Source organism: Brassica napus, chromosome A9 (assembly GCF_020379485.1).
Source record: "Brassica napus cultivar Da-Ae chromosome A9, Da-Ae, whole genome shotgun sequence".
NCBI lineage: Eukaryota > Viridiplantae > Streptophyta > Magnoliopsida > Brassicales > Brassicaceae > Brassica > Brassica napus.
The window spans coordinates 35,315,389-35,342,551 of record NC_063442.1 but is presented as its reverse complement, the minus strand read 5'-3'; the positions used below and the strand labels follow the sequence as shown (position 1 = coordinate 35,342,551).

Here is a 27,163-nt window from a genome sequence, read left to right as displayed (position 1 = left end):
ACGTTCTCTGATTATTCAAAAAAAAGAGAGAGAAAAGAAATACAAGAATTGGATAATACCTGAATTCATGAAGTTTTGAATGAGTGAAATTCATAACCTATCTTTAAAAAAACACATGCGAAATTTCGTAGCTTATAATCAAACAACATATTTAGGAAAATGCTGATAAAATAAAACGCCCATCGGCCCATGTAAATATGCTACCCAAGAAGTCGGCATGAACATGGCCCCATCGGCGTAATCCAAAGCAATGCCATGTGGACCGTCAGATTAAAGATTGCATCGCACGACAATCACACATCGTCTACACAATCAGCTCCTTCGCTGATAATTGGATTACATTCAAAAAAACAAATAAAAAAATAAAATAAAAAAAGGAAGCAAAATCGAAAGAGCTTAGGGGAGGAGGAGAAGAGTATATGCTTCGAGTATCTCTCCTTATCCCTCCTCCGGGTCCTCTTCAAAAACCCCACACACACTCCTCCTCCTCTGTTACCTCCTCCTCTCTCGCCCATGGCTAATCCTCAAACTTCTCCGCTTCTCCACAACCACAACCACCTCTCCTTCTTCCGCTTCCGAGCCACACCTTCTCCTCCTCCTTCCTTCACCTCTCCGCATTTCAAAAAGCCTCCTCTGCTCTTTCTCCCTTCGTCGTTTCCCTCGCAGCAATGTAACCACCAGGCGACACGTGTCTCCACCGTGCCCGTCGAGTACTCCACGCCGACTCCTCCCGAATCCGACGATTTCTCATCGGAAATCGATCGGCTCAAGTCTCTCCTAACGAAACTAGACGTTTCTAACGACCAACGGAGGAAGGAAGCGGTCATCGACTCCGACTCCAGAGTCCGTCGATTCTTCAGCGAGAATCGAGGCGGCTTATCGAAGGTTTTAGGCTCGCTTGGTTTGGATTCGAGAGAGATGTTTCTCGTCAAGTGCGTGATCGCTGCGGGGCAGGAACACGCGCTCTGTGTAGGTTACGAGGAAACATTTGAGGAAGAGGAGGAGGAGGAGGAGTATACAGTGAGAAGCTCCGTGAAGACCGCGCTTTACGCGTTGGTTGAGATGATAGAGCGTTTCGATGTGAACAGTAGTGGGTATAAAGATAGAAGTAGAGTTTTAGACGCGGAGAACGTTGCTCACTTTAGAAAGTTCTTGACGTTTCTGGGTGAGATTGAACAGTTCTACGACTGCATTGGAGGAATCATCGGGTACCGATTCTTAACCTCCTCTATTTCAGAAACTTGATCAACCATTAGGAGTAGAAACTAGAAAGAATGCTTAGGCCTGGGTGTTTGAGTTTCCGGGTACAACTTCTTAGACCCCATTTGGATTTTAATGCATTTATGTCTGGCTCTGGTTAGTTAATAATATTTCGGATTCGGATCAATATTCGGGATACATTAGGCTCCCACCATTTGGGGGGTTTATATATGTTCGGGTTTGGTTAATAATACTTCGGGCTCAAGTTTTTCCTGTTCGGATTGGGTTATAACCAAAAGTACTGTTCTACATGATCCAATTGGGTATGGATTTAGGTTTTTCGGTTGGGGTTTGGTTCGGGTTCAGTTACAAATGCTCTTAGAATGCTATTTCTTTCTTTGATGTATTCACTAGTAAGACATGCATGATTGTTTGTCAGATATCAAGTTATGGTTCTTGAGCTTCTTCACCAATCGACTAAGAAGCATAATACTAACCGGTCACATCTTGTTGAAGAATCTTTGGGTTGCCAGTACTTAGAAATGCACACTCCTAGCGTTCTTGACCTTACGAAAGAGAAAGAATATGCCTCCCAGGCTGCACTATGGGGAATTGAGGTTAGTATGGGTACTATTTCTTTCAGTGTTAAACTGAATATTGTTTTTTTGCTTTCTGAATTATAAGTTGGTATGCGTATTAGGGATTGCCAGACCTTGGTGAAATATATCCCCTAGGAGGTGCAGCAGACAGATTGGGTTTGGTTGATCCGGAAACAGGAGAATGTCTTCCTGCAGCAATGCTTACCCATTGTGGACGAACTTTGTTGGAGGGGCTTATTAGAGACCTTCAGGTACATGTTCACTTATTACTTGAGATTACTCGAGTGAATGAAAGGGAATATGAACAACAGTGTTTGTTCATGTGAGGTAGTAACGTTATTTGTTTATCCTTTTTACTTGTTGTAATTTATAGGCCAGAGAGTTCCTTTACTTCAAACTTTATCGAAAGCAATGTGTGACACCCGTTGCCATTATGACGAGTGCTGCAAAGAAGAACCATGAGCATGTTAGCTCGCTTTGTAAAAGGCTCAAATGGTTCGGAAGAGGTGAATCAAATTTCCAACTCTTTGAACAGGTATAGGAAATGTACATAATTTTTCTTCTGTTTCATGTATACCCTTTTTGGCTACAGCTGTATCTTCAGTATACTCACGATTAAAACTGCATTTGATTTTTAGCCCCTCGTCCCAGCTGTCAGCGCTGAAGATGGCCAATGGATAGTATCAAAGCCCTTCGTGCCTGTTAGTAAACCTGGTGGTCATGGTGTGATTTGGAAATTGGCTTATGACAAAGGTGTCTTTAAATGGTTCAATGACCATGGAAGAAAAGGAGCAACGGTTCGGCAAGTTAGGTTAGTCACTTATACCTTGTGCAGTTGTTCACTAAAGTAAAATCAGAACTTCTTGGAACTCTGGATTTAGTGTTGATAGTTGCGATATTGCAGTAATGTTGTCGCTGCCACAGATGTGACTCTCTTGGCCCTCGCTGGGATTGGTTTACGGTATAAGAAGGTAGGCTTGCATTCTATATTTAGAAATCACACACTAGACATAGATACAAAAGATTAATAATGTCAGTTTTGGTGACGAGAAGGATGAGAATCTGGTGTTGATTGCAAATGGTCCCATGTTCGCTGGGGTTGAAAAAGATTTCTATATCACGTAGTAAAGTTTCTTTAGCGTACATGTGATGGATAAGTTCCTGTAGAAATATGAGCTATGCTTTCCAAACTCGCATACTAGTGGTCATAGGCCTCAAACTTTGTTTACTTAGTTTTCATTGAAGTTAACTATATTAACTATGGGTTATCACCTCTCTACCATTTCAAGATAAGAAAAGTGAAATGATTTCCTTTTGAGCTTGAAAAGACTACCACAAACCTTGATATGTTGTGAATCTTAATGTGACAGAAACTTGGGTTTGCATCATGTAAAAGAAATGCTGGAGCTACGGAAGGAATTAATGTATTGATGGAGAAGAAGAATCTTGATGGGAAGTGGGAGTATGGTATATCATGCATTGAGTACACTGAATTTGATAAATTTGGAATCTCCAACAGATCCCCAACTGTTAATGGGTATGAGATTTCTGTCATTGAGTTTGTTCATACTTAAAAGTGCATTTATCTTTCTTCTAGCTGTAATTTATCTACACTTTTGTTGGCTGACTTTAGTTTTAGGCGTTCTTTCTGTTCTCTGGTTAGATCTAGTGCTACTTATTAACGTGAACCTTTATCAATCCTCATAATTTATTTTTTTGCTTCTGAAGTTTGCAGGCTGATTTCCCTGCCAATACAAACATTCTATATGTAGACTTACATTCTGCCGAATCAATTGGGTCGAGCAGTAACGTAAAAAGTTTGCCAAACATGGTTCTCAATACAAAGAAGCGAATTGAGTACATTGATCAGTACGGAGACTATCACAGGTTTGTATGATTTGAACACTTATGCTGACTTATGTTCCCTTGTTATAGTCACCATTCTTCTCGTCATATCTAGACTACTGCGTAGCTAAAATGGAATCATTCCAGTTCCTTTGGACTCCTTGTTATAGTCAGCAACGTTCTTACTATTTTCCTTCTTGGGCAGCGTTATGGGAGGTAGATTGGAGTGCACGATGCAAAACATAGCAGACAGTTTCTCAAATAAATTTACATCTAGATGCCAGGGCAGCCTAGAAGGTAGAGTTATTTAAATAAGTTGCGGAGTTTTGACTGTATGCCTGAAAATAGGTGTTGATTACTCTCTTAATATGATCTTACCAGACAAACTGGATACATATATTGTGTACAACGAACGTAGGAGGGTCACTTCATCAGCTAAGAAGAAGAAACCACACGCAAGTGCTGCATTACACCAGGTTATCTTTCTCTTACCACTTGCGTAGCCCTTCTTTGTCTTATTCTCTTGTATCATTGCGTTAATTTATTTACTCAAATGTAATTGATCTAATTTTCAACTTTATCTTTTTCCTTACAGACACCAGATGGTGCATTGTTGGATATACTCCGAAATGCATATGACCTCCTTACAGAATGTGATATTAAAATTCCCATGGTTAGTTCATACATACATCTCTTTATACGACTTGTTTTTATTATCATCGCTATTTTATTATCATCTCTTTATACGACTTGTTTTACGTGTCTTATTAAAAAGGAATTCAAGAATTAATAGTGGTATTCTACTTCTCCAGGTTGAACCTAATGATCAATATGTGGATTCCCCACCACCGTATCTAATCCTTCTGCATCCTGCTCTTGGTCCTCTTTGGGAAGTTTCAAGACAGAAAGTAAGTCAATAAGTCGATTCTTGACACTAGAAAGTGCACTCTGCTTTTGTTTTATGCTTTTCAAAAATCGTAGCAAAGCCTTTACTGTAATTGTTCTTTTTTTTTTTTTTACCATTGTTGCAGTTCAAGGGAGGGTCAATTTCCAGTTGCTCAGAACTGCAACTAGAGATTGCAGAGTTCTCATGGAACAATGTTGAGGTTCTTAAAGTTTTATTCTCTGCCAACTATATTTAGCATTGCTTTCATTGTTTTGAGTTTCGTAAATACAAAATCAGCTCATGTCGCATAGGTTGATGGTAGCCTGGTCATCAATGCTGAAAATGCCATGGGTTCAACAACAATTAACGAAAAGGGTGAACCAATATTACAATACGGACTAAGGTTAGATCAGTTGTTGATAACATTCTTGTACTTGCATTCTGAACTCACAAGAAACTTTTATTCTTTTTGGTAGGTGTGGGAAATGCAAACTGCATAACGTCAAAGTCGTGAACCGAGGAATCGATTGGAACAGTAAATCAAATGTTTACTGGAGAAACGATGTGAACCGGCTCGAGACTTGTAAAATCATATTGCACGGAAATGCAGAGTTCGAAGCCAGCAATGTAACTATAGAGGTACAGTAACTCGAATGTGCAAAACAGAGATTAGAGTCTCTACTCTAAATGAAGTGATATATACTCTCTCTTGGTGGATGATACAGGGAAACCATGTTTTTGAAGTACCTGATGGCCACAGACTGAAAATCACACGAGGAAGAAGTCCAGGTCAGTGAACTCTATTAAAAAAAGCAATGATACATAAGAAACCAGGCAAAGCTGACACTAGTATTGATTGATTTGGTGATAGATTCAGGTTTAAGCATCAACTTGGAAGCAATAGAAGAAGAGGTAAGGGAAACAGGAAGCTGGTACTGGAACTACAAACTCAATGGATCTCACATTCAACTTGAACAAGTACATGTTTCTCGAAACTAACTCTATCCAATAATCTAAGCCTCCCAGAGTAGAAAGTTTCATGTAATACAGCACATATGCTGCAAATAAACAGTAGGTAGTGTCTGCCTGTAATGTAAATGTTGCTGCTTCCCTTGTAAATTAAACACAATCGTTCCACCATTCTATATCCAATGTGTTCCGTTCTGTCTCTAACTGTTAAGTGACACGCTTGTGCATGTTTGGCCCTTTGAATCAATCACATTGTTTCTCATAAAACTCACGCAAAGCAGTTCCCATCCTCAACCCTCTCACACTCATCTCCTTCAAAACCAACTTAGCTTCCTTAAACCTCTTTCTCTTCACAAGCTTACTAGCCAAACTCCCCATACTCTCCTCATCCAACCTCTGATCTTTCCCAGCGTACGTCATCACAAACTCCACACCCTGCGCATAATAGCCACACTCCACCATCTCCCCGATAACGTGCGCATGAGTAGAGTACAATACCGGCAACCCTTCCTCCTCCATCCTCCTCAAGATCACCATCGCCGCCTCCACTTTCCCCGACTTACACGCGCCCAACACAAGCGCGTCGTAAGTACGCGTATCCCCCTCCATCCCTTCCCCCTCCATCTTCCTCAACACCTCGCTCGCCTCCGCCACGTCACCGTCGTAACAGTGCGAAGTCAAAAAGTAATTATACGCCGTCACGTCCATCGGAACCGCGTGAGATCTCATAACCTCCACCACGCGCCAAGCTTCCTCGACCTTGCTCTTCTTCGTGAGCGCGTTCAGAATCGGATGAAACGTGCACGACGAGAGACCGAATCTCCCGACTGCCATGTCGTTGATCAGGACCAGCGCGTCGTCGACGCGGCCGAGCTTGCAGAGACGAGCGATGAGCGTTTCGTAGGCGTGCTTCCGAGTGTAGCCGGCGTCAGTCTGAGGTAAAACGCGGCGGAGATCCTCGAGCGAGGAGGCGTAAGAAGCGGTGTTGGTTAGGAACTTGAAAGTTGCGGTGGTGTTGAAACAGGCGTTCACGACGCGGGTGTTTAGGAGACGGCGTACGGCTTCGAAGTCGCCGGAGTTTCCTGCTTCGTAGATGAGGTTATCGAACTCGGTGGTGGTACGTCGACGAGGAGGATGAGTAATTGGATTGGTATTTGCGGTGGAGAACGAACGTACGGAGATCGATTGAAGGATGAATCTCGAATTGGTTGTTGCTTCTTTAACGTATCGCCGGAGAAGAGACATCGTCGAATTTAAGGCGCCGGAGATTATTAGTAAAAATGAGATTTTGCGTAGTAGGGTTTAACTGGAAGATTAAGGAAGAAGACAGTCTCGATGGGCCTGTGATTAGAGTAGCTAGGCCTATTACGCCCATAATAAAACAACAGGAATGTATTTTATTCTCTTTAACCATTTCCGATGTATTCTGCTTTTTTTTTTCTTTCTAAGATAACAAAAACCTATAATAAAGATGGAATTTGTTCTAATATAAAACTATTAGTGTGACCAATATATCTTACAGCTTGTAAGTTTGTTGACCATAGTTCACGAACCCGAATATCATAAGAAGCATATTGTAATTATTTATTGATAATTTAATTTTTGTTTTTTTCTTATTTAAAACAAGTAATTAAGTAAAATATAAATAATATTGTTTATTCTTTTGTAAATAAAGAATGAAATAACAATCTTTATATAATAGAAAAATTAGAAATAGATTAGAGTGATTTTACTTATAAATACTATTATAGAGATCTAACCTATACTAAAAGGTTATATGAGGAGTAAAGAGTGTGTCCACGTCACTTTAAAAAACCGGCCAATTAGAAAACAGTTTTCGCCACATCAGACACACGATGTCCAAAAGCCAGTCTAGCCCTTTTTTTTTCGTCTTCTCCGTTGTATTCGCCATTTGATGACCTTTCCATTTCTTATTCTAAGCAGACGAGCCTCACCGTAGATCCGTTGACACCATCTCACTCCCTGACAATCAGATGAGCCTCTGCCGCCCCAATGACTGACCAGTCGCCACCGTCAGTCTCCCAGTCATCCTCAATCCGGGAGAGCACTCCGTTGGAGAACGAGCCACCAGAGCTTTCGAGCCCTCCTATGAACCTCCGCACCAGAGATCCTTCAGATCCGCCAAGATGGAAAGAGAGAAAGCTTCAACGACATCACCAAACGACCACTACTCCGTCACGTTGTTCATAATCCGAAGGGGAGGAGGCGGCGAAGCTTTCCGGCGTGAGCCATAGATCTTGCCACCTCCAAAACCCTAGACAGCACCGCACAAGAGGAGAGAGCTAGAGAGCGTGAGTTTACTTGCCACTCAAAGGCGTTTTTTTTTACTTCTCCCATTATTGATATCATGAATCCTCTTCGACTCCTCTTTGTATCTTTATATAATCCAGATGCAAGCCATGGAAACCCTAACAAGCTATGCCAGAAATTAAGATCTACTGGATGAGCACAACAAAAACTCAGATTCAATAGATCTCAGCAGAGCATGAGTATTTCGAGCAAACTCCACTCGACCAGTCTTTGGAAATCATTTCTCAGAAGGTATCGTTCATCACTCCTTGCTTATTTTGTTAATGAAATCAAAGAAACTTGCAGGTATCGTTCACCCTTCCTTTCTCATTTTGTTGAAAAACGTTAAGTGTTAAGATTTTGTTTCGTGTCAGATGCACATGCCGTGTGTTGCTGCTGATTTTTGAGTTTGTAATCAACCAAACACTATGCTTTTCATATGTTCATCTCTGCACTTCTTCAGGTCCCTTCTTTTTTTTTTTATTCTAGCAACTTAACTTCTACTGCATCCTCTAATAGTTTCATTATCCATTCAAAATATTTTTTTATCTCAGCTATGTGATAGCTGAGACATGTTAATTAGACAATTAGCCAGATTTGTATTGGAAGATGAAGATGCAGCCAAAAGGGTCTGACGGACTCCATTTACCCTACATGGAAACCAGAACTACATAGAGATCCCTAGAGCCATTGCAGTGGTTGGGACAATGTATGGGGTAACTAACTTCTTCAATGTTTCTCTGAATACAGTGTTATGCTCTCACATAAATTTGAAGAGTTTTTAATGTATTGTTTGTTTACCATGAAAGCAGTTGGTTATGATTGGAAATACAATTCAAGTTGTGCAGAGCCCTCCAATGCAGTCTGGGATTTTCAAATCCAGTCTCTTTTTTTTATCTTTCATCACTCTCTCTCTTCACAGCTTGCTCAATAAAAGGGAAAATGAAGTTGTCAGTGTTGTAAATACAATTCTGGTGGTATATTCAAGGTACTTATTCTTGACCACGACTAAGTCTTCTCTATATTGTTTTTCCTTTATTTTCTCAGTGGTAGTGGGTTGCTCCTGCTCTGTCTTCTAGATCCGAGAAGTTCTGATTTTTTCAGTCTTTGTTCTTTGGCTGAATCTATTGATCCGAAACTGTGTGCTAAACTGCTCTTCTTTCTCTGTTTATAGTCTATTTGACATGCCTGTTCGTGCCTATATATATATCTATACAAACATGTAAGGACTAAGAGTCAGACAACAAATCAGGATTGCATAATTAACCTTGAGAGCAAGAAGATTGCATAGTGTATAATACTTATCAGAGTGTTGTTAATCAACTCTTCAGGTGTAAGTGGTCACTGGTCAAGAATATGTGTGCTCTCAAAAGAAACAGAGGAAGCTGAAGTATAGCCCATATTCTGCTCCAAACACAGACCTGGCTCTCTCCTGATCCTTCGAGCTGAGGTTCAATGTGGAAGGACGAGAAACCAACCATGGTCTCATGAGAATTTTCAATGATCCTTCCAAGGTGACCTTTTTACTTACCATAATTTTTGTGTGTTTTCTATTTGTAGAAAGTAGCTTCGAAAGTCTAAAAGGTGATTGGCTTGATAATAGTAGTGACATGTGAGAGCAAATCATTATGAAAGTTGTCAACCTTTTCTTTGTTGTTTGATCGTGAGTACAACTGTACAAGAATTCTATGGTGTGTATTAGAATATGATTCTTTGTTTAGATTCTTTCATATTCTGACATGTGTGTATAGGGTCTTGAATACCGTAATCTTTATCTTTATAAAATGCTAGAAAATTACAAAATAGCATTCAAATCTGTTGTCATATACCACATGGAAGCGTACATGAACAAAACTTTCAAGACCAAAAACGTCTAGGTTCAAAGAAAATAATTGTTCTTTTTCTCTTAGTCAATTAATTCATGGTGATCATCTTTGTCTATAACATGTGGGGTATGTGCAGGATATAACGTTCTATGTGGAGTTGAAATACTTTCATTTGTTTAAAGCTGCCAAAGAAGGAGGATGGTTGGGACTACAATACTGTTTATATATGGTTTGATTTCTTTCTACACCATAATACTCCTGCGTTACTGTCTCGACAGTGAGTTTGACCTCAAGACCTATCCCGACAGTGCCCAAGCTGCGTTTCTACCACGTGACGTATCTTTGTCTCGGTAAGGGGCTAATATTTTCAAAAAGTTCTGAATCTACCTTTATAGTAAAGGTTATAAAAGTTAAGAACCATATAACAGAAATATGATTTGCCTTTGGGCTTTCGAACAAATGGAACAACTGAAAAGCTATGGGTAGCAAGTAGATCAGTTAGTAAATCTCTCACTAATAAATCCCTAATTGCTATCAGAAGTCAATAGTACAATACTATAAGCTTATACTATGTTTCATCAAATATAGCGATAGAATATTACACTTATGTGCTTAGTGGAGAACACTACTCTCCTTTGTAGTAAAATTATAATATATTTAAAAAAGGTAGAGGTTATTTCGTAGAGATTCCATCATTAGTAATGGAATCTTATAACATTTATACATAATATTTTCTTCATATTCTTTTTTTTTTAATGTATTGCAAATAATTCTCTACTTGGAGCAGTACACAAGTATCTTCTCCATTCATCCAATAAATGACTTCAGTTTATACTTTCTCAACTCTGTCTGTCAAGAAAAAGTGCATAATTACAGGATTCCAAGTGGGGTTAAAACACACAACAGAAACTATACAAATACCCCGGGCGTAGCCCGGAAAAATCTCTAGTAAATATAAAGATGAGATGAAAATGCTTTAAGTATTTGTAATCGCTTAGTAAGACGCATTTAGTATTCAAATATTGCTTGTATAAAATTATTTTCAAATTAATTATTAACTCTGTGAAATTTAACATGAGACAGTCAACTATTAAAAACGTATGAAAAATTGAAAATCATTGGTTTTCATTTATGTGTTAATGATTATTATTTCATGCTCAATTTTACACGGTCAACAACTGATTTAAAAATAATTTTATGAGCAACTTAAATCATTAGTATAGGAGTCTTTCATTCTTAAGTTTGTTCCTAGTAGAATAGATCACATACCCATTTGAGGAGTAAAACACTCATTTTCCCATTGGTATCATCCCTTTTCTCTCAGGGCTGGAATTTTTTTGAAGTAACCAACTTGTTTTTCTTTTTAAGCCCCACTAGGTCCAAAGTCTATTGTTTTGAAAACTATGATTTAAAAAATTAACATTCTGTATTGAAAATGGTTTACATTCAAGACACAAAAGAAGAACACTCTTGCATTAGTACTAAACTACCAATACTTTTGAAGACTTCTTTCTTGGGTCAGGGTTCAACAAACATATGGTTGCATCGGCTTTTTCTTGGGTATAATGTAAAGGTTAAAACTGAATATAAAGCAGGAAGAGATTATGTAATGACAAAATTATGTGAACGACTACTACACAGTATACAATCAAACCATCTTTGCCAAGTGATAAACTTCCCCCAAGTATACATGTCAACTACAACTCTTTGAATCTCTGTTCAATAGGTTTCCAAACTCTGGAAACTTGTCTTTAGTTCTCATTGAAGTGAATGCCACCAAGTTTCCAGACAACATAAGTGGTAGCAAACATCACCGTACTTATAAACACAAACGAAAAAGCAATCACCAGTATATCTGCACTTCCAGGTAGATCAAAGGTTAATCCTTTCTTCGGCATACCTCTCTTGCTATCATCAAGCATGTTGGTCGGAGCTTCGGGTAAACCCGGTTTCCTATTCGATTTCTTGTCACTCTCCTTGAGCACCTCCAGGATTTGGCTACCCATTTTGGGTTTTGATGGTTTCGGTGTCGCTTCTGTGTATCGGCTAAGCACACGAGCTGCTCTTAGCCTCTCTCTTGCTGTCAACGGTGCTCTTTTCGCTGAACCGTTGTTGTTGCTTGATTCAACGGGCTTGCTTGATGAATCCGGAGAGGGTGGAGGAGGGTCATTGACCGATGTTGTTGCGATGGAATCGTCATTTGTCTTCGAACAAGACAAAACCAATCTCCTTTTGCTTGAAAGTAACGAACTTGGAGATGTGTGGAACGTTAAAGGTGAAGGCTTTAACGTTGTGACTTGTGTTGAGAATCTTACAACGGGGTGGGATCTGTTATGAAGCTTCAAAGAGAGAAGATTGGTATTGTTAGTTTCAGCAAATCAAGCAAAAGCTCATGTGAAAGTATCAAGCTTTACCAAGATTAAACTCAGTTCCATGAATCTTATCGTAGTCGAAGAAGAAGAAGAATACTTACCGGAGAACTGAAGCCGGCGTTGACAGCGACGGCCATTTTGAATAGAGATGAACGTAATTCTTAAGAGCGATGCATATGGAAGAAGACGAAGAGGGAAAGAGCTTTGTGTGTTTGTGGCAGTGAAGCTCTAAGCAGAGAAGAGAATACAAGATTAGGTTCTCTTCTTTCACTCGCTTTTTAGATAGAGCGCGTGGAAACCACGTGATCATCTCTTGTAGAAGAGGAACACAACCGCAACTGGTTCACTTAAAGCCCATTTTAGGCCTTTTTAATTTATTTGGGTAAATTTTGAGGCCTTACTTAAAAACTTGTTTTTTTAAACTTTATTTACCAAGGTACAAGTTACAGCTCATGAACAAGTTTTTATAAGCTTTTACATTTTTCTATCCTGCTATGGTCTACTAATCATTGACTTTGCAAGTGATTAGTCGTTGTTTGCATTGATGAGAGAGGGCCCATCTAAACCGCTTGTCTTTAGTGACAATTCACACATGTAAATAATTGAATGATATATATATTTGGAATTAAGAAAATTGAAAGATAAGATAATCTATAGTATTTTCTTAGCTTTTTTCTTACCAAATATTACAAAATTTGGATAGCTATCCATCCTTAGGGGGCATATCTATCAGTTATCTCTTGAGGGTGTAGTTGTTATGAGCATTTAAACTAATTTAAAAGAGTAGCTATCATTGACGGGTCCAACTATGCAGCGATTACTAATCTAATTAGACATTTAAAATCTAAACAAAAGTCAGATTCTGATTATCTCATAAAATATACAAATCTCAACATAAGAACTAAGACATGGTGAGATGTGGAAACAACCAATTCCAGCTCAACCAAAACACATTTAATTTTAACTTTTATGATCACGTCTATACATGTCTACTTTTGATTATATTAATGAAATAGACAAAGACTTTTACTAAATCAAAAAGACAAGGTAGTAAAGCCAAAAAGAATGTCTCCTGATCTCCCTGAAGCTCATTTCTCTTTCAGGGGGAAGAGATTTTAAAGCTTTCTCTTTTGCTCTTGTCTCTTCTGTGTCTGTGTTGTCAAGTCTCAAGTGTTCCGCGATGGCGACATCTTCGGATGGTTTGTTCGCTGACATGAACTTCTTGGGAGTGATCGGATATGTACTAGAGCAAACAAGATTCATCTTCCTCGTACCGATTCTGAATGTTCTGGTGAATCTTTGTCAGGTCATCTCTTTGTTGTTGTTTATAGATGCATCTTACATGGCTATAGTTGTAGCCATTGTCAAATTACGTGGACGAACGCCTGAGAAAGTTCTCAGATGGGAATCTTTCAAGACCGATGACGTTGAGCTAGCTCCTTCCAGTAATCATCCAATGGTTCTCATCCAGATCCCAATCTACAACGAAAAAGAGGTTTGACTTGGTTTCTAACCCAAAAGCAGAGCACTCTGTTTCAAAAAACAGAGCACTCTGTTTCACTACTGATAATTTTTCTACAGGTGTGCCAACTTTCTATAGGAGCAGTTTGCAAGCTATCATGGCCATTGGATCGGATGATTGTCCAAGTGCTAGATGACTCAACTGATCCACACAGTAAGGTCTTTTCCTTAAACCCGTTTGAATCTTCATTGATCTTTGTGTTTAGCCTCGGTTATAACAATGTGACAAAGGGTTTTTATTGGAAATAAAATAGGAGCTGGTTAGATTAGAGTGTAAGAAATGGGCGAGTGAAGGCATTAACATAAAGTCAGAGGTTAGAGACAGTCGAAACGGGTACAAAGCAGGAGCTCTCACTGCAGGAATGAAGCATAGTTATGTGGAAGGATGCGAGTTTGTTGTTATATTCGATGCAGATTTTCAGCCTGAATCTGATTTTCTTGAACGTACTGTTCCTTTTCTTGCACATAACTCTGAGATAGCTCTTGTACAAGCCGGTTGGAAATACGGTAAGATCTTTCTTCTTCACGAGTTAGCTAAAGACCGGTTACTAGTCGATTTGTTCAATTGATCTTGCTTTGTTTGTGTGTTTGACAGTGAATGCAGATGAGTGTTGTATGACAAGAATACAAGAGATGTCTCTTAACTACCATTTTGCTGTGGAGCAGAAGTCTGGATCCTCCATGCATGGGTTCTTTGGATTCAACGGTGGAACATCAAATACCAAAGCTCCTTTGTGTGTTTTGTATTATCTGATCATTATTCAAGGAACATCGTTGACTTTTAGGTACTGCTGGTGTGTGGAGAATCTCAGCTTTGAATGAGGCTGGTGGATGGCAGGACCGCACGATCGTTGAGGACATGGATTTAGCAGTTAGGGCTTACTTAAACGGCTGGAAGTTTGTGTTTGTCGACAACATTAAGGTCTAAAATTAACAAACTTCCCATTTGGAGTAAGACCATTGACTTAACTTGTACTGTAAATGACCTAAAAAAAGTTTGTGGTTACAGGTGAGCAACGAGCTACCAAGCTCATTTAGAGCATATCGGTATCAACAGCATCGTTGGTCTTGTGGTCCAGCGAACCTCTTCAAGAAAATGGCCATGGAGATCATCAAAAAGGAGGTTAGTACATCACATAAACCCTTAAAACTGACTTTCTTGGAGCACAAGTAAAGCTATATGACCTTATATTGTTTGATACAGAATGTGTCTTTATGGAAGAAGGCTTACTTGATATACAACTTCTTCTTTGTAAGGAAGATTGTTGTACACATCTTCACATTCGTCTTCTACTGTCTGATCTTGCCTGCTACCGTTATATTCCCTGAAATAGAAGTTCCTAAGTGGACAACTATCTACATTCCAGCTACCATCACTATCCTCAACGCCATTGCAACACCAAAATCATTCTACCTAATACTGTATTGGATCTTGTTTGAGAACGTTATGGCGATGCATAGGAGTAAAGGAACTCTCATTGGGTTGCTAGAGACTAGTAGAGTTAAAGAATGGGTTGTGACACAGAAGCTAGGAGAGTATAACACTCTCAGAGAAAACCTACTTACTCACTACAGCTTTCCTGAAAGGTTTGATCATTTTCTTGCATGACATATGACAAGTTGTTAGTACAATGATGTGATTGTGATGTGGTCGAATGTTTTTGCAGACTCAGATGGCGAGAGATAATGGTTGGGATGTATCTATTCATATGTGGATACTATGACTTTGTGTTTGGGAAGACATACCTTTATGTATACCTTTTCTTGCAGTCCACTGCTTTCTTTATTGTTGGAGTTGGCTATATTGGTATGTCGGTTCCGAGTTGATCATCACTGACACGTTTTAACTTCTTTTTGTTCTTCTACTACACATTCATTCTTACAAAAGGGTCGATTGTATAGAGATTTAACGATGTGGTTTTGTCATCAGGTTATACAGTTTCATTGAAAGATTCTTTGTTTCATAAATAAAGACCTAACAATTTATTCAAAATATCACAACTGACCCCTCTTTCTTTTTCTGTCATCTGAATAATACTTTGATTGATCAAGAATTTGTTACATGCTTAGCCAAAACTGATGATCATAGACAATCAAACCTGAATCTACACACGAGCATTACATCCCAACAATACTACTTTCCTCTCACTCACTAAAATTTTCTTATTCGGGATAAGACACTCGACCAATGATTTTATCTAAAACACTGAATCTATAACATCAAAATTTTGGGAGCCATAAACAATTTAGTACAAAAATTAATTCAATTTTTTTAAATAAATGAAGCATATATTTATATATTAGCTTCTAAAATTTTGAAGATTCAATGTCAATATTTCACTTGGTTATGCCAAATCTGAACTGACAAAACTTATCTTTTGGCTTAAGCTGGTTATCAACATCAGTCTTAAACCTTTTTGAACACAATCCATTGTTCCCATAAATAGCATATCGACCACTTAAAGACACTGTCGAAGTTGGGTAAGTTTTACCCAATCAATTGACAAAAAGGCAAAAACATTTGGCATCCTGTGCTTACCACCTCACTCCAAAGTTCAAGAATACAAAAACAGTTAAAAAGTCCCTTCCATTTTCATCCTAATAGACACTCTAATAACCATAAGTAAAAAAAACATTTCACAATTACAATTCAAGAAAAATTATGAACATTATGATATCAAAATAATACAATTTCAAGATATTCCAAACTTTTTGTTTGTCTCTTTGGTCAGGAACGTGAAATAATACGTGTGTAAAGGAACTCGTTCCAAGTGTCAGGCAAACCGGGAAGACACCAATGGATACAATCAGCATAAGTGTTGGGATCAGCTTGTTGCTCCGGCGTCAGCATTTTGCCTTGTCGGATTGTATGAACCGAAGTGTGAGCATCTTTCCGGAACTCGGAGAGTCTCGTAATGTTGAGGAAGTAAACCGGAACTTTAAGAGAACGCGTGACGTTTTCTGCTACTGAAAACAGCCTGTAGTCTGTTCCTACGCTGAAGGGCATTGACATGTTGAGAATCGGCGTCGTCTCTAAAGCACACTTTATCCCATCTGGATTCTCCCAATCCAAGCTCCTATGGTATGAACAACAGCAAATAAATTAGATAAATCTATTCGTAAAGATAAACACAGCACGGTTAAAACATATTATATGTGGTGGTTACACCAACTCTATAAAATACAAGATTATAGAGAATTTATGCTTTATGTTATTTTATGGGGTTTTCAAAGGACAAAGACTTGTTATCTCTTTTTCTGGTAGTTGCTTGGTTTTCAAGTTACGTTACGTCTGCATGAGGTTAATAATATTCTCATGTGGTCCTTATAAATTATTGTACATGTGGTTGTTATGTGCTTTGGGAGGCAGACAATGAAAAACGTTATATGTTATAACATAAATAAACGAATAAGCTAAGTGTCATTGTAATTGTCAATCTATTAATTACCTAATACAAAGAAAAATATAAGCAAACAAAAAAAAATGGTAAGCAAGAAATGTATTAAAAATGTTAAAGAAACAAAGCAGATCAATAGATTGTATTACTATATAATTCTAATTTATATACTTGTTTAGCAGGTCAGAATTCAGGGGCGGATGCACGTTTATAAGTACGGGGTCATGTGCCCCCGACTACTTTTATAAATATGTCGTTTCATGCTTTACTAATATGAGTTACGTAGCTCAGTGGCTTGAAGTTCCCCTATTAGATATTTGACCAAGAGTCGATTACCCATATGAATTTACCCATTCTCTCTTATTTCCTCTTTTTACTTTTTATTCTCGTGTGAATCTCATTTGATACTATAACAAAATTTAAAAACAGCCTCTTTCTTACATTTAACTCTAACTCTTTAACTTATTACTACTTTCATTTTTATCACCTGTGGCTTTTTTTTCCTACATCATCTGTTTGTATTTCTAACTAATTATCTTTCTTTTTTTTGGTAAACTAATTATCTTCTTTTACATTTCATTTAAGCAATTTACCTAGCTCACATCTCTCTCTCTCTATATATATATATAACATTTATTTTACATAATTAGTTAAAAACTCACTTTATACTTTTCGATAAAATATTTAGACAATAAGACACCTACATTATTTAAAAAAAAATATTAAAATCAAAATTTTAAAATCCAAAATAGTTTAAGATTAGTTTTTTTTTTATAATATACTGGTACCAAATTTAAACTTAATTTTGTTAGTTATTTTTATTGTATATTATTATATTGATTAAAAATAATTAATTTATAAATATATAGTACCCCTGATTAAAAACATTTCTGGATCCGCCACTGGGTCAGATCAATAAATGGTATGCGCTAGGTTCTAAGAAACACACATCATATATAATAGCACTCAAAACACACACAAAATTACATTCTGTTTCTTTCTCTGAAAATGGTACCACTACTCGTCAAACACGGAGACTAGAGTCTAGAGAGTGTGACCACTCAAGTTGTGAGTAATTTCATATTGCAAGCAAAGCATTCCTTAGTTCAGATCAGTTGATTAAGCAACTAAGCAAGACACAATTTAATGTAAAATCTAAATGATAGTTAAGGTGATTGGTTACTTGATGTGTAGAGGAGACATGCTAGCGAAGAAAACAGTGGTATGTAGAGGGTCAATATTTTGTTCCACCCAATCTCCCCATGTCCTTAACACTCTCTGGTACGCAACTGGCCGTTGGATCTCTTCGTACTCAGTGTCCCCTTTATCGAACGATCCTCGTCTGTTTTCATCAATTCCACAATCTCAATTAATTCATAGCTTGTAAACATATATATGCAAATGCAATCTGCACTTACAGAACTTTCATGTCGAATGTGTTCATCCACCAAATGTAAGTGTTGAATACAAGAAAGTCAACGCCTTTCCAGTTGACTCCATGCTTTTCTATGGACTCGGGCATTATTATACGGTTAAGTATACTATGCATGTTTGGATCATCTGAATTCGATTCCACCAAAAATGGCGCCCAATAAAATTCCACCGTTGCATTATAATCCTTTCCATAACGAAAAAAAATAAATATTAATTACTAGCAAAGATCCAAACTTAACTACTCTCTCATAATCAGCAACTCCATCAAATACGTTATCTTATATAGTTGTTAATTACCTCGACTCGGAAGACGGAGAGAGAACCGGTTTTGTTCAAGCTCTTTCGACCGGGAGGAACCACTGATTGAACCAGGCAAACCATCGATTCCCATTGATTCCGGTTAAGTGAATCCCCAACGAACATCATTCTCTTGTTTCTTAGCTTCTCCAGTAACAATTTCGCTTTGAACCTTCACCGAATCAAACAAAACCAAAACAAATTTAGAGTAAACCAAACTAAACCAATTCCAATAACCGGTGTACAAAACAGAGCTTTTTGGTTTACTTTGGTAAAGAACAGTCTCTTGGCTGCCATCTCCAGTTCTGATACAAAGAATCTCTTCTTCCGTTTCTCATGCAAGTCACTTGCGCCGTCAAGAACTCACAGTGATCCTCTTTATACAACGGATGCGTCTCGTTATCGAACACCCATTCTCCGGTGAACAAATCACACTCCTCCGGCGGTAACTCCACGTCACCTCCGTCGTCTTCTTCCTCCGTCACAGCAAACAGCTCAATCTTCTTCCCTTCCTCTGCTTTCGACACCTCTTCTTGAACTGGCTCTGTTTCTCTCACTGAATCTTGATCCGGCTCTGGTTTTTTGACCGGTTCTTGAGCTGGGTCTGAGTTCTTGACCGGTTCTTGAATTGGTAGTGACGTAATCTCCGTGGTCGGTTTAGCCTCCTCTTGGCTCTCTTGGACGTTGCTAGGTTTTGAGCTGGAGAAAGGAAAATCGGCGATGGACTTGACGTCTTCGTTGTACAAGAAGATGCCGAAGAGGAAGACAGAGAAGACGACGGCGAAGATAGAGAGGTTACTGTTCTTTCTCTGTTTCATTGTGATTCCTGTTTCGAACAATGGAAATTTTCTTCTCCAGGGTTGCATTTGATTTAAAAGAAATAGTATAAGAAGAGAAGTGAATTTTAAAAAATAAAATAAAAAATCTTCAGAGGCTCTTTAAAATGTCAGTATGTTTGTGACAGAGGGAGAAAGATCGAGGGAAATATATCAGCAACTTACAAAGGATTAGGTAATAATATTTTTTTTAAATGAAATTGTTATTGTTAACGTTAATTAGTTTTGTGATTATAATAGTTTGGTGAGGGGTTTTTATCTTGCACTGGTTTTCAAAGGTTTTGATTAAAAAAAAACTAAGTTGTTGAATGACATTAAAACGTAATCTAATTCGCTTAACTAATCTATTTTGAAGTTGTTGTTATAGCAAATACAGTTTGGAGAGAAGAGTGGTTTCAAAGATTCTTAAGATTGTCTCGATCCTCACCTAAAGAAAAGGACTATAGAAAGAACAAATTGTAGAAGCAACATCTTATTGATTACATTTATACTTCAACACTTTTAGAAGCATACTTCCTTTCATTTTCACTATCCACTTTATTTCCCACTTCTCTACAACCTGAGTTTATGTTTTATCCATTTATATTTTCGGATCATGGATTACAATTTTTTTCTCTAAGGATTTGTTTGTTTCCAAAACATAGCTTTCTATTCAAAATTAGGATCAAACCTGAAATGTTATGTCTCATGTGCCAGGTAACCATGTTTCAGCATCATTCACGTATGCAAATTTGGTTTACAAAAGGTAGATTAGGAACTAAACCAAAGTTCGATTAAAGATTGATGTATGTGCATGATAAATTGTCTATGACATCACAATCATTTCTTGAAAAAGGGCTTGCGCGCAATATTATGTTTTATTTATAGCTGTCTGTTTCTAAAAAAAAAAATTTCTAGTTTTTCATAACAAATATGCGTATAAGCATAATTATGAGATGGAAACAAAAAAGCAATATGTATCTTGCGTCTAAATCCAAATTAGCTTCACCTTAAGCAGCAGTCTTGATACTTGTGATACATTTACATATTTTGTGTCAAACGTATAATTTATTCCTCTAATCACAACTTAAAAACTAGACTAGCACAAACCTAATAATTCGTTTTCGAAAAAAACTACTCTTTCGTTTTCTGTAACAATCATTCGTCCATCCGCCATCGCATGTTGGGTAAAGCATCCGTGGTCGTTTAGAGGATAAAATTATATTTTCCGCTTGGAAAAGTAAAAGTTAAAAAGGATAAGTAAGATATTCTAAATGATATATGAAGCTTTCTATTTGAGAAAAGTAAAGGCTAAGGAATCTCTTCATAATACACATACATTATAGAAACAGACCAACCATTACCAATCCATTTTATATACATCATCATATTCTACATATTTATAACATATCTTTATTTTTTTTGGCAGGTATTGTCAACTTTAATACGACTCCATTTAGCTTTAGCTGTTAGTTCAATATTTGAATCCTTGTTGCTTCGAACCAAAGCCAAAGGAACCTAACCCTAACCTTTTGTATTTTTGGTTTGTGTGAGTCAGACACACACTGACACACTTATACATGTCCATTTTATTTCGACGACTATTTTGCTTGAAGTTCACCACGTGCGTATGATGTGTCTGAGGCACACGTTTGTCCTATAAAATCTGTAGCAATGTCTTATTAAGAGTTAAGACTATGAACACTCTACTATATATATTGATGAAAATTTTCAAAATAGACTTTGTTAAACTTCACCTTATCCATTTATTTAATGATCAAATATATCATGCTGGAAACTATGTTCCTAAATGACCAAAGGTAATCTAGACTCTACATTCCCAAAGACATTGTACATATCCAACTATTACATTCGTGGCGGATTTCTTTACATCATCGAAAAGACCTCTTCTTGATGAATATTTTTAGGGTTCTTGGCTCCACTACTTAGTATATATATGCTTTGTTCAAACAATTAATCTTCACTTTAATGTTTTGTTTTGTTTTGTTTATTTCATCTACAACCGACACACTCACACTATCAGAATATTTGCTTTAATAGCTTGTTTTATTCGGATGAGTGACTAACCAGTTGCACTCTTTATAATATGTCAATTTGAATAATGTGAAAAAGAAGGTGATGAAAGAATCTGAATGATAAACCGATATATAATATATGGTGGAGTCAAGCAAAACACTAAGAATTGAATGTACTTTTACTTTACACACTTGTCATATCAAAAGTAATGAAAATAGTTTTTTCGTTTATGCAGCAAAGCTTCTGATGGCTTGTGTACCGCGGTCTCGTTGAAGTAATTTGATTTGAGTCTATAGAGAAGTCCATATACTAACTTGTATTCCTCGAAATCCTAATCATATTTTCCAAAAATATAACACTATGACACACAAAAGGAGAGCATAATTTCAATGCAAGTGATTTATGATCCACAGTAACGACAATCTTCTAACTAGGCGCATGAACATCCATGCGGTTGGTACTGTGCATGTTATTGTGATTCGAAAGAGGAGCCCAAAATCTAATAAATTCTCATAAAAATCCCAAAATCGAAATAAAGATCATTACAGGAAACAACTCGCACATATGGATCAATAATGGGCCACATCTGATCAAAGCCCAAAAATAGAAAAGCATACACTTGAAATTTGGTTGTCTATTGGTGTAAAACGTTCCGGCCATACTAGTATGAACTGCCAAAACATAAGAAAACTCATTTATACAAGTGGAGAGGGCAGGTGAGGATATGGACCGCGGGCCTGGCCGTAAAATACCCGTAAAAGCTTGTCGTGGAGCGGGTTTGGACATCATTTTTCCATGTTCATTATTAAGCAGGCCTATTCCGCCCGGAATTGGGTTGAGTTTTAGTTGAGTTGAAGAGCCATTTGGATATTTTTGCGTGCTCGAGAGAGATGAAGAACTGAACACAACAGAGCTTTTTCTTTCTTATCAGTCCATTCATCTCGTTTTTGCCAAGTGTGACGGTTCTTCTTCTTCCCTTCCATTGAGTTCTCTTCTTCATTTCTTCCATTCATCGACAAGAGAGGCTCACATGTATAATTTCTTCTTCTCAGTAGACATGATATAAGAATGTTATTTGAATTACACACGTGAAGCAATGAGTACTTGTAACTTGAATCAAACTTGAAAACCAAACAAAGTAGGAAGAAAATAGGTGTACAATTCGAGGACTTCACTTTTGTTATGACTTATGAGTAATGACAACTTGTAACTTCAATCAACCTTAATAATGTATGACTAAAGTTCGTCTCCGTTCTTATAACAGTGACTAATTGTAACTTGAATCGAACTTATTATAATTCATGATCAATGCTTGTAAACAACAAGTTTTGCTCAAACTTATGTTGATCATGTGTCTATGGCGTGTGCAAGTCTGTAGGTCTGTGCATACAATGGAAGAATGCCCGTCATACGTCTATGGCCGGCCGACAACAAACCCTGCAGCGGAGCGGGACAAACCAGTTGTCATCATTATGTACAACAGTACAAGTAACAGGAAGAAGAGATAAACGGAAGTAATGTCTTTTATTATTGCTAGAACATTTCATAGTTTGAAATTACAAGAAAAAATGACAAATATAGAGGAGACTAATAAGCTATTAGTCCAGTTATCTTTCTATCTCATAGTGACTACAAATCACATACTAACAGCAACAATTAAAAAAGTAACAAAAGATTAAAGAATAAACAAGTTTCTGTGTGTGTGTGTGTTTACACCACAGTCTGCTCCTTCTCTCTGTACATCTGCTCAGCCCAAGACATTATCCTCACCCTCTCATTCATCCCAAATCCTCCTCTCTCAGACACCACACTGTCTTTAACCAAAGAGTTAACCCAAGAAACATCTGGCTCGTTCCTATAATCTCTCCCAGCATTGTTACCGTTGTTGTCTCCATGGATTCCAAATGAAACACTTCTTCTCATCTTACTCAACTCATCTCCTTGCACTCCCCAGTCCAGCTTCCCACTCGGCGATCCCCAATCCGAAAGATTCGACGGCGATGATGCTACTTGAGGTTTGAAACTCAAACTGCGTTTCGCAAACGCAGATGATCTTGCGTTCATCACTGCAGCTGCCACAGCTGCTGAAGAGTCAAAGTGGTGAGGAGGAGGAGGAGGCTGTTGCTGTCTTACCGGTGAAGAAGGGTAATGCTGGTGGCTCATCTGAGAGTTCCTACTTGGGGAGGAGACATAAGACCCAAAAGTCTCTTCAACATTGTTGAAACCTCTAAGTCTCATCTCCAACTCCATCTCCATATCCATGTCTCTAGCACTCAATGTAGACTTCAATCTACTTCCACCATTGAGATGCAGAGCAGGTGGAGACAGAGAATTAACTCTGTTCTGCCACGACCCTCCGTTTCTCGGAGAAGAACCAACACTACTACTCATCGGAGAGACAGGACGTGTCGCAACACCTGAAGAGTACAAACCAGGCATCATCTCCAGCGGAGATTGAGACACAGCAGAGCCAGTCGAAGCATTAACCGGTCTCATCTCCTCACGTTTATGCGCAAAGAAACAGACTTTCCTCGCGCAACCCGTCTCATCTTTACAAAGCCGCGTCTTGTACTGAGCCGGGTGAAGCCACGACTCGAAAACGCCGTGAGCGTACTCGCAGGAATCTCCTTTAGGACAAGACCCTTTGCGGAACTCAGGACAGGGGACACAAGTGTAAGGATACTTCCTCGGATCTCTCCTCCTCGCGTTCTCGCCAGGGTGGACAAAGGCACACTCCGTCCAATCGTGAGAGTAGGCTCTCGAACACGGCTTGACCTTAAAGCTATACATCCTAAACTCATCGCTTCCGTAGACACCTTCGTTTATGTCAGGTAATGACGCATCAGCTGGATACTTAGACACTATCTTCACCTCTTCTTCTTCTTCTTCTTCAACAGGTTCATTGATCATTCCACCTCCTCTTAGCAACAACTCAACAGCTTTCTTCCTCGGAGAAGCCACAAACCTCGAAACCTTAACGAACAGATCCAAAGGCTGGTTCCCATTAGCATCAACGGCGTTAGCCGAAGCAGAAGCATCAAGCAAAGCGTTGATGACTTCAACCATATTAACAGAGCATCCAGCAACGGCGCAGTGAAGCGCGGTGACTCTCTCTTCGCCGCAAGCTCTGTTCACGTCGGATTTTCCGGTGGAAACGATGAAAGTCAGAACCTTTTTGCTTCCGTACATGGCTGCAACCATGAGCGGCGTCCTCTGTTCGAGACCCATCTTGTTAGACCCGAGCTTTTTGCAGTACCAGAGGCCTGGCTCGTCAAAGTCGAGACCTTTCTCTTCGATCTCTCTCTGGAACGATGGAAGATCATCACAGGCGGCGTATTCGAGGAGACCCATTGTGGAAAAAAAATAACAGAGGTTGCTCTGTTTTGCTCTGTTTCTTATAACTCTGCACATGATATATGAGGAAACTGTTAATTAAAAGCTCTGTTTCTAGTAACTTTATCCGTTTTCTAAGATTCTATTTATAATTAAAGTTAAGTACTTTTGTACTAAGACAAGCCAACGACCGTTTCTACTACTACTCTTTTCTTCTTCGTTGAAAACTTCTAAAAGCAAAAAGGGGTCAAAGATAGAAAACTAAATCAAAGCTTGTAACCTTTGAAGAAAACTAAAGGAGATTGAAGATTGAGGAGATACAAACCTTGGAATTGAAAGTGGGAGAGAAGATGGTAGAAGAAAGTTTGGAGAGAGTTGGGTGATGATGAATGAATGAAACAAGTGGAGAGATGGGGGGTTTATAAGAAGAATGGGGTTGAGAGAGACTATGAAGGACTTTTCTTTAAAGGCTTCGTTGCGATGAAGGAGAGAGGAAGCTGCCTTCTTTCTTTCCTCTTCCTTTCTTTATTTATTTCATTATTTTTTTTAGTATAATATAGTTTTAATTCCTCGTCATAGAAATGGTTTATTAGGTCAAAAAGTCTAAAAAGTTGAAACCAAACTTTCAAAGGTGAGGATGTCGCTCTTCTGCTGACTTTTCTACTTAAATTCTTTTGTATTTTTTCGTGAAGTTGACATGGAAATCAACTAATCATCCTACTTGTTTTTATAAGTTTATAGTACTGATTATATTTTCTGGGTGGACATGGTTACTAGTTTGATTTTTATTTTTTTGACAAGGAAATCAACTAATCATCTACTTGTTTTTTTGTTTCTAAGTTTATAGTTTTAATTATATTTCTCGGTGGAGATGGTTGATAGTTTTAGTTATAACTTTTGACAAGGAAATCAACTAATCATCTACTTATTTTTTTGTAATTTATAGTTTTATTATATTTCTGGGTGGATATGGTTAATAGTTTAAGTTATATTTTTTGACAAGGAAACCAACTAATCAGTTAATTACTCTTTTTAATAAAATAGTTTTTTTTTGTAACACTAATAATAAAATAGTTTTAATTATATTTTTATGGTAAGTTTGGAGTTGGGGAGTGATAAAGCAGGACCCACCATTAAAAATTCTGACCGACTAAACCGGTACCCGTTCAACACGCGTGTGCGAGTCCACCACAGACAGGAAACACGCGCTTTGAAGAACACGTGAGAGAGACTCTTGCCAGTCAAACTCTTACTACTACTACTACTACTACTACTTGCTTTTGAGTTGAGTTGAGCTGTGCTGTCTGATTTCCATCAAAATCAGTGCCAAATCCAAACGAGTGGAAACTGAGAGATTATGTTCGGCCTTTTCATTAATTGTAGTTCAATCGAGTTTGTATCGTATCATATAATTTGATTTCGTTATAAGAAACTCAGAATATAAATGTTACCTTTGTTCGACTGACGTTTCATTATTTCAAAATAGGGTAATTTTGACTTGGTTAAAAATATGGTAATTGACAAAAAGAGCACTAGTTTTGAGTTAAAAGTTATATTGTTGTTATCTTGAGCTTTAATTTTGTTTATATAAACTCTCAAATCAAACTTTATTCCGTTTGTAACTGTATAAATTTTGTTATTCGTATGAATTTTAATTTTAGTAAGAACATTCCAATGACCAGATATGCCTGTTGGTTTCTTGCATCTAATTTCAAATATTTCCACTAGTAAATAAATATTATTAGCTATAAACATTTAGATTTTAAATGATCACGGATATATACACGAGAAAACATAAACAATCATCTAACACATCTATTTTAGGAAGAAAACAAGATGCAAATAATGAATACAGAATTAACCAAAAATAAATTCAAGCGTACGTGCGATGATGATTCATACGCGTTGGGTGAGCGCAGTGAGGAAGAGAAAAAGGAAATAGAGTCAAGCACGCGTTCTTCTAATCGTCGTTCCCTTTGTGTGGGCGACACAATTATCTTCTTCACTCTCCTTACTTTATTTGCCCACTACCAAATTAACTCTTCCCAAATCCCTTATAATTTTATACGATAATGTGATCACACGAAACATGATTGTTTTTATCATTGTTTTTATTTGCTATAAACAATCATGACTTGTTGGGCGTTACTTATATAGATTTCGGCAACTTGGGAGCATATTATCTTATCATATGTACAAGTGGGTTGAAGAGTCATTACTTGAAAAAAATAGAGACTGCATGCATTCATGGTCAGAATCATTATTACAAATATTTTATAATGTCGTCATCCAATTATTAGCGTTTCATCTCTCACATATAT

General features: G+C 37.8%; 5 protein-coding genes, 1 long non-coding RNA gene and 1 pseudogene across 10 annotated transcripts; 3 read left to right on the top strand and 4 right to left on the bottom strand.

Moving 5' to 3' along the window:
* Nucleotides 1-354: 354 nt before the first annotated feature.
* On the top strand, nt 355-5,703 carry LOC106368116 (UTP--glucose-1-phosphate uridylyltransferase 3, chloroplastic-like). 2 transcript variants are annotated; one of them, XM_013808006.3, is made up of 17 exons: nt 355-1,208; nt 1,640-1,817; nt 1,901-2,050; nt 2,173-2,334; nt 2,438-2,610; nt 2,704-2,770; nt 3,170-3,336; nt 3,528-3,686; nt 3,850-3,941; nt 4,026-4,120; nt 4,240-4,317; nt 4,457-4,552; nt 4,676-4,750; nt 4,842-4,933; nt 5,007-5,169; nt 5,256-5,319; nt 5,408-5,703. In XM_013808006.3, exons 1-17 carry the CDS (start codon nt 514-516, stop codon nt 5,527-5,529), a joined length of 2,628 nt encoding a protein of 875 aa, XP_013663460.2. In that variant the 5' UTR covers nt 355-513; the 3' UTR covers nt 5,530-5,703. The 2 variants fall into 2 exon arrangements, with proteins under 2 accessions (XP_013663460.2, XP_013663459.2); XM_013808005.3 differs by having other exon boundaries at nt 356-1,208; nt 5,402-5,703.
* LOC106368117 lies at nt 5,469-7,125 on the bottom strand (annotated as a pseudogene).
* A 235-nt stretch (nt 7,126-7,360) lies between these two features.
* LOC106368119 lies at nt 7,361-9,985 on the top strand. 3 transcript variants are annotated; one of them, XR_002653979.2, is made up of 7 exons: nt 7,361-7,811; nt 7,911-8,061; nt 8,184-8,272; nt 8,364-8,525; nt 8,622-8,797; nt 9,141-9,323; nt 9,772-9,985. It is a non-coding gene; the product is annotated as an uncharacterized LOC106368119 (long non-coding RNA). The 3 variants fall into 3 exon arrangements; XR_007316562.1 differs by having other exon boundaries at nt 8,184-8,518; XR_002653977.2 differs by having other exon boundaries at nt 8,184-8,525.
* Nucleotides 9,986-11,198: 1,213 nt separating this feature from the next.
* On the bottom strand, nt 11,199-12,314 carry LOC106368118. The gene is made up of 2 exons (XM_013808008.3): nt 12,109-12,314; nt 11,199-11,974 (listed from the first exon to the last, which is right to left on the bottom strand). Exons 1-2 carry the CDS (start codon nt 12,142-12,144, stop codon nt 11,387-11,389), a joined length of 624 nt encoding a protein of 207 aa, XP_013663462.1. The 5' UTR covers nt 12,145-12,314; the 3' UTR covers nt 11,199-11,386.
* Nucleotides 12,310-15,523, top strand: LOC106364951 (probable glucomannan 4-beta-mannosyltransferase 14). 2 transcript variants are annotated; one of them, XM_013804427.3, is made up of 8 exons: nt 12,310-13,502; nt 13,589-13,687; nt 13,783-14,035; nt 14,124-14,234; nt 14,314-14,450; nt 14,538-14,651; nt 14,733-15,115; nt 15,196-15,523. In XM_013804427.3, the coding sequence occupies exons 1-8, from the start codon at nt 13,188-13,190 to the stop codon at nt 15,353-15,355; spliced, it is 1,572 nt and encodes a 523-aa protein (XP_013659881.2). In that variant the 5' UTR covers nt 12,310-13,187; the 3' UTR covers nt 15,356-15,523. The 2 variants fall into 2 exon arrangements, with proteins under 2 accessions (XP_013659881.2, XP_048597135.1); XM_048741178.1 differs by having other exon boundaries at nt 13,266-13,502; nt 13,589-13,682.
* A 573-nt stretch (nt 15,524-16,096) lies between these two features.
* Nucleotides 16,097-19,614, bottom strand: LOC106368120 (xylan O-acetyltransferase 1-like). Its single transcript, XM_013808009.3, has 5 exons — nt 18,925-19,614; nt 18,658-18,829; nt 18,345-18,544; nt 18,110-18,268; nt 16,097-16,605 (listed from the first exon to the last, which is right to left on the bottom strand). The coding sequence occupies exons 1-5, from the start codon at nt 19,521-19,523 to the stop codon at nt 16,257-16,259; spliced, it is 1,479 nt and encodes a 492-aa protein (XP_013663463.2). The 5' UTR covers nt 19,524-19,614; the 3' UTR covers nt 16,097-16,256.
* Nucleotides 19,615-23,014: 3,400 nt separating this feature from the next.
* On the bottom strand, nt 23,015-26,234 carry LOC106368121 (zinc finger CCCH domain-containing protein 47-like). The gene is made up of 2 exons (XM_013808010.3): nt 25,168-26,234; nt 23,015-24,912 (listed from the first exon to the last, which is right to left on the bottom strand). Exon 2 carries the CDS (start codon nt 24,858-24,860, stop codon nt 23,220-23,222), a length of 1,641 nt encoding a protein of 546 aa, XP_013663464.2. The 5' UTR covers nt 24,861-24,912; nt 25,168-26,234; the 3' UTR covers nt 23,015-23,219.
* Between the last annotated feature and the right edge of the window lie 929 nt (nt 26,235-27,163).

Coding starts and splice junctions, on each gene's coding strand:
- LOC106364951 (XM_013804427.3), top strand. CDS start 13,188: ATGGCGACATCTTCGGATGGTTTGTTCGCTGACATGAACTTCTTGGGA. Junction 13,503..13,588: donor CAATCTACAACGAAAAAGAG/GTTTGACTTGGT, acceptor ATTTTTCTACAG/GTGTGCCAACTTTCTATAGG. Junction 14,451..14,537: donor TGTTTGTCGACAACATTAAG/GTCTAAAATTAA, acceptor TTGTGGTTACAG/GTGAGCAACGAGCTACCAAG.
- LOC106368118 (XM_013808008.3), bottom strand. CDS start 12,144: ATGGCCGTCGCTGTCAACGCCGGCTTCAGTTCTCCG. Junction 11,975..12,108: donor ACGCCGGCTTCAGTTCTCCG/GTAAGTATTCTT, acceptor CTCTCTTTGAAG/CTTCATAACAGATCCCACCC.
- LOC106368121 (XM_013808010.3), bottom strand. CDS start 24,860: ATGGGTCTCCTCGAATACGCCGCCTGTGATGATCTTCCATCGTTCCAG.
- LOC106368120 (XM_013808009.3), bottom strand. CDS start 19,523: ATGCAACCCTGGAGAAGAAAATTTCCATTGTTCGAAACAGGAATCACA. Junction 18,830..18,924: donor AGAGACTGTTCTTTACCAAA/GTAAACCAAAAA, acceptor GATTCGGTGAAG/GTTCAAAGCGAAATTGTTAC. Junction 18,545..18,657: donor TCTCCGTCTTCCGAGTCGAG/GTAATTAACAAC, acceptor CGTTATGGAAAG/GATTATAATGCAACGGTGGA.
- LOC106368116 (XM_013808005.3), top strand. CDS start 514: ATGGCTAATCCTCAAACTTCTCCGCTTCTCCACAACCACAACCACCTC. Junction 2,051..2,172: donor GGCTTATTAGAGACCTTCAG/GTACATGTTCAC, acceptor TGTAATTTATAG/GCCAGAGAGTTCCTTTACTT. Junction 3,337..3,527: donor AGATCCCCAACTGTTAATGG/GTATGAGATTTC, acceptor TTGCTTCTGAAG/TTTGCAGGCTGATTTCCCTG.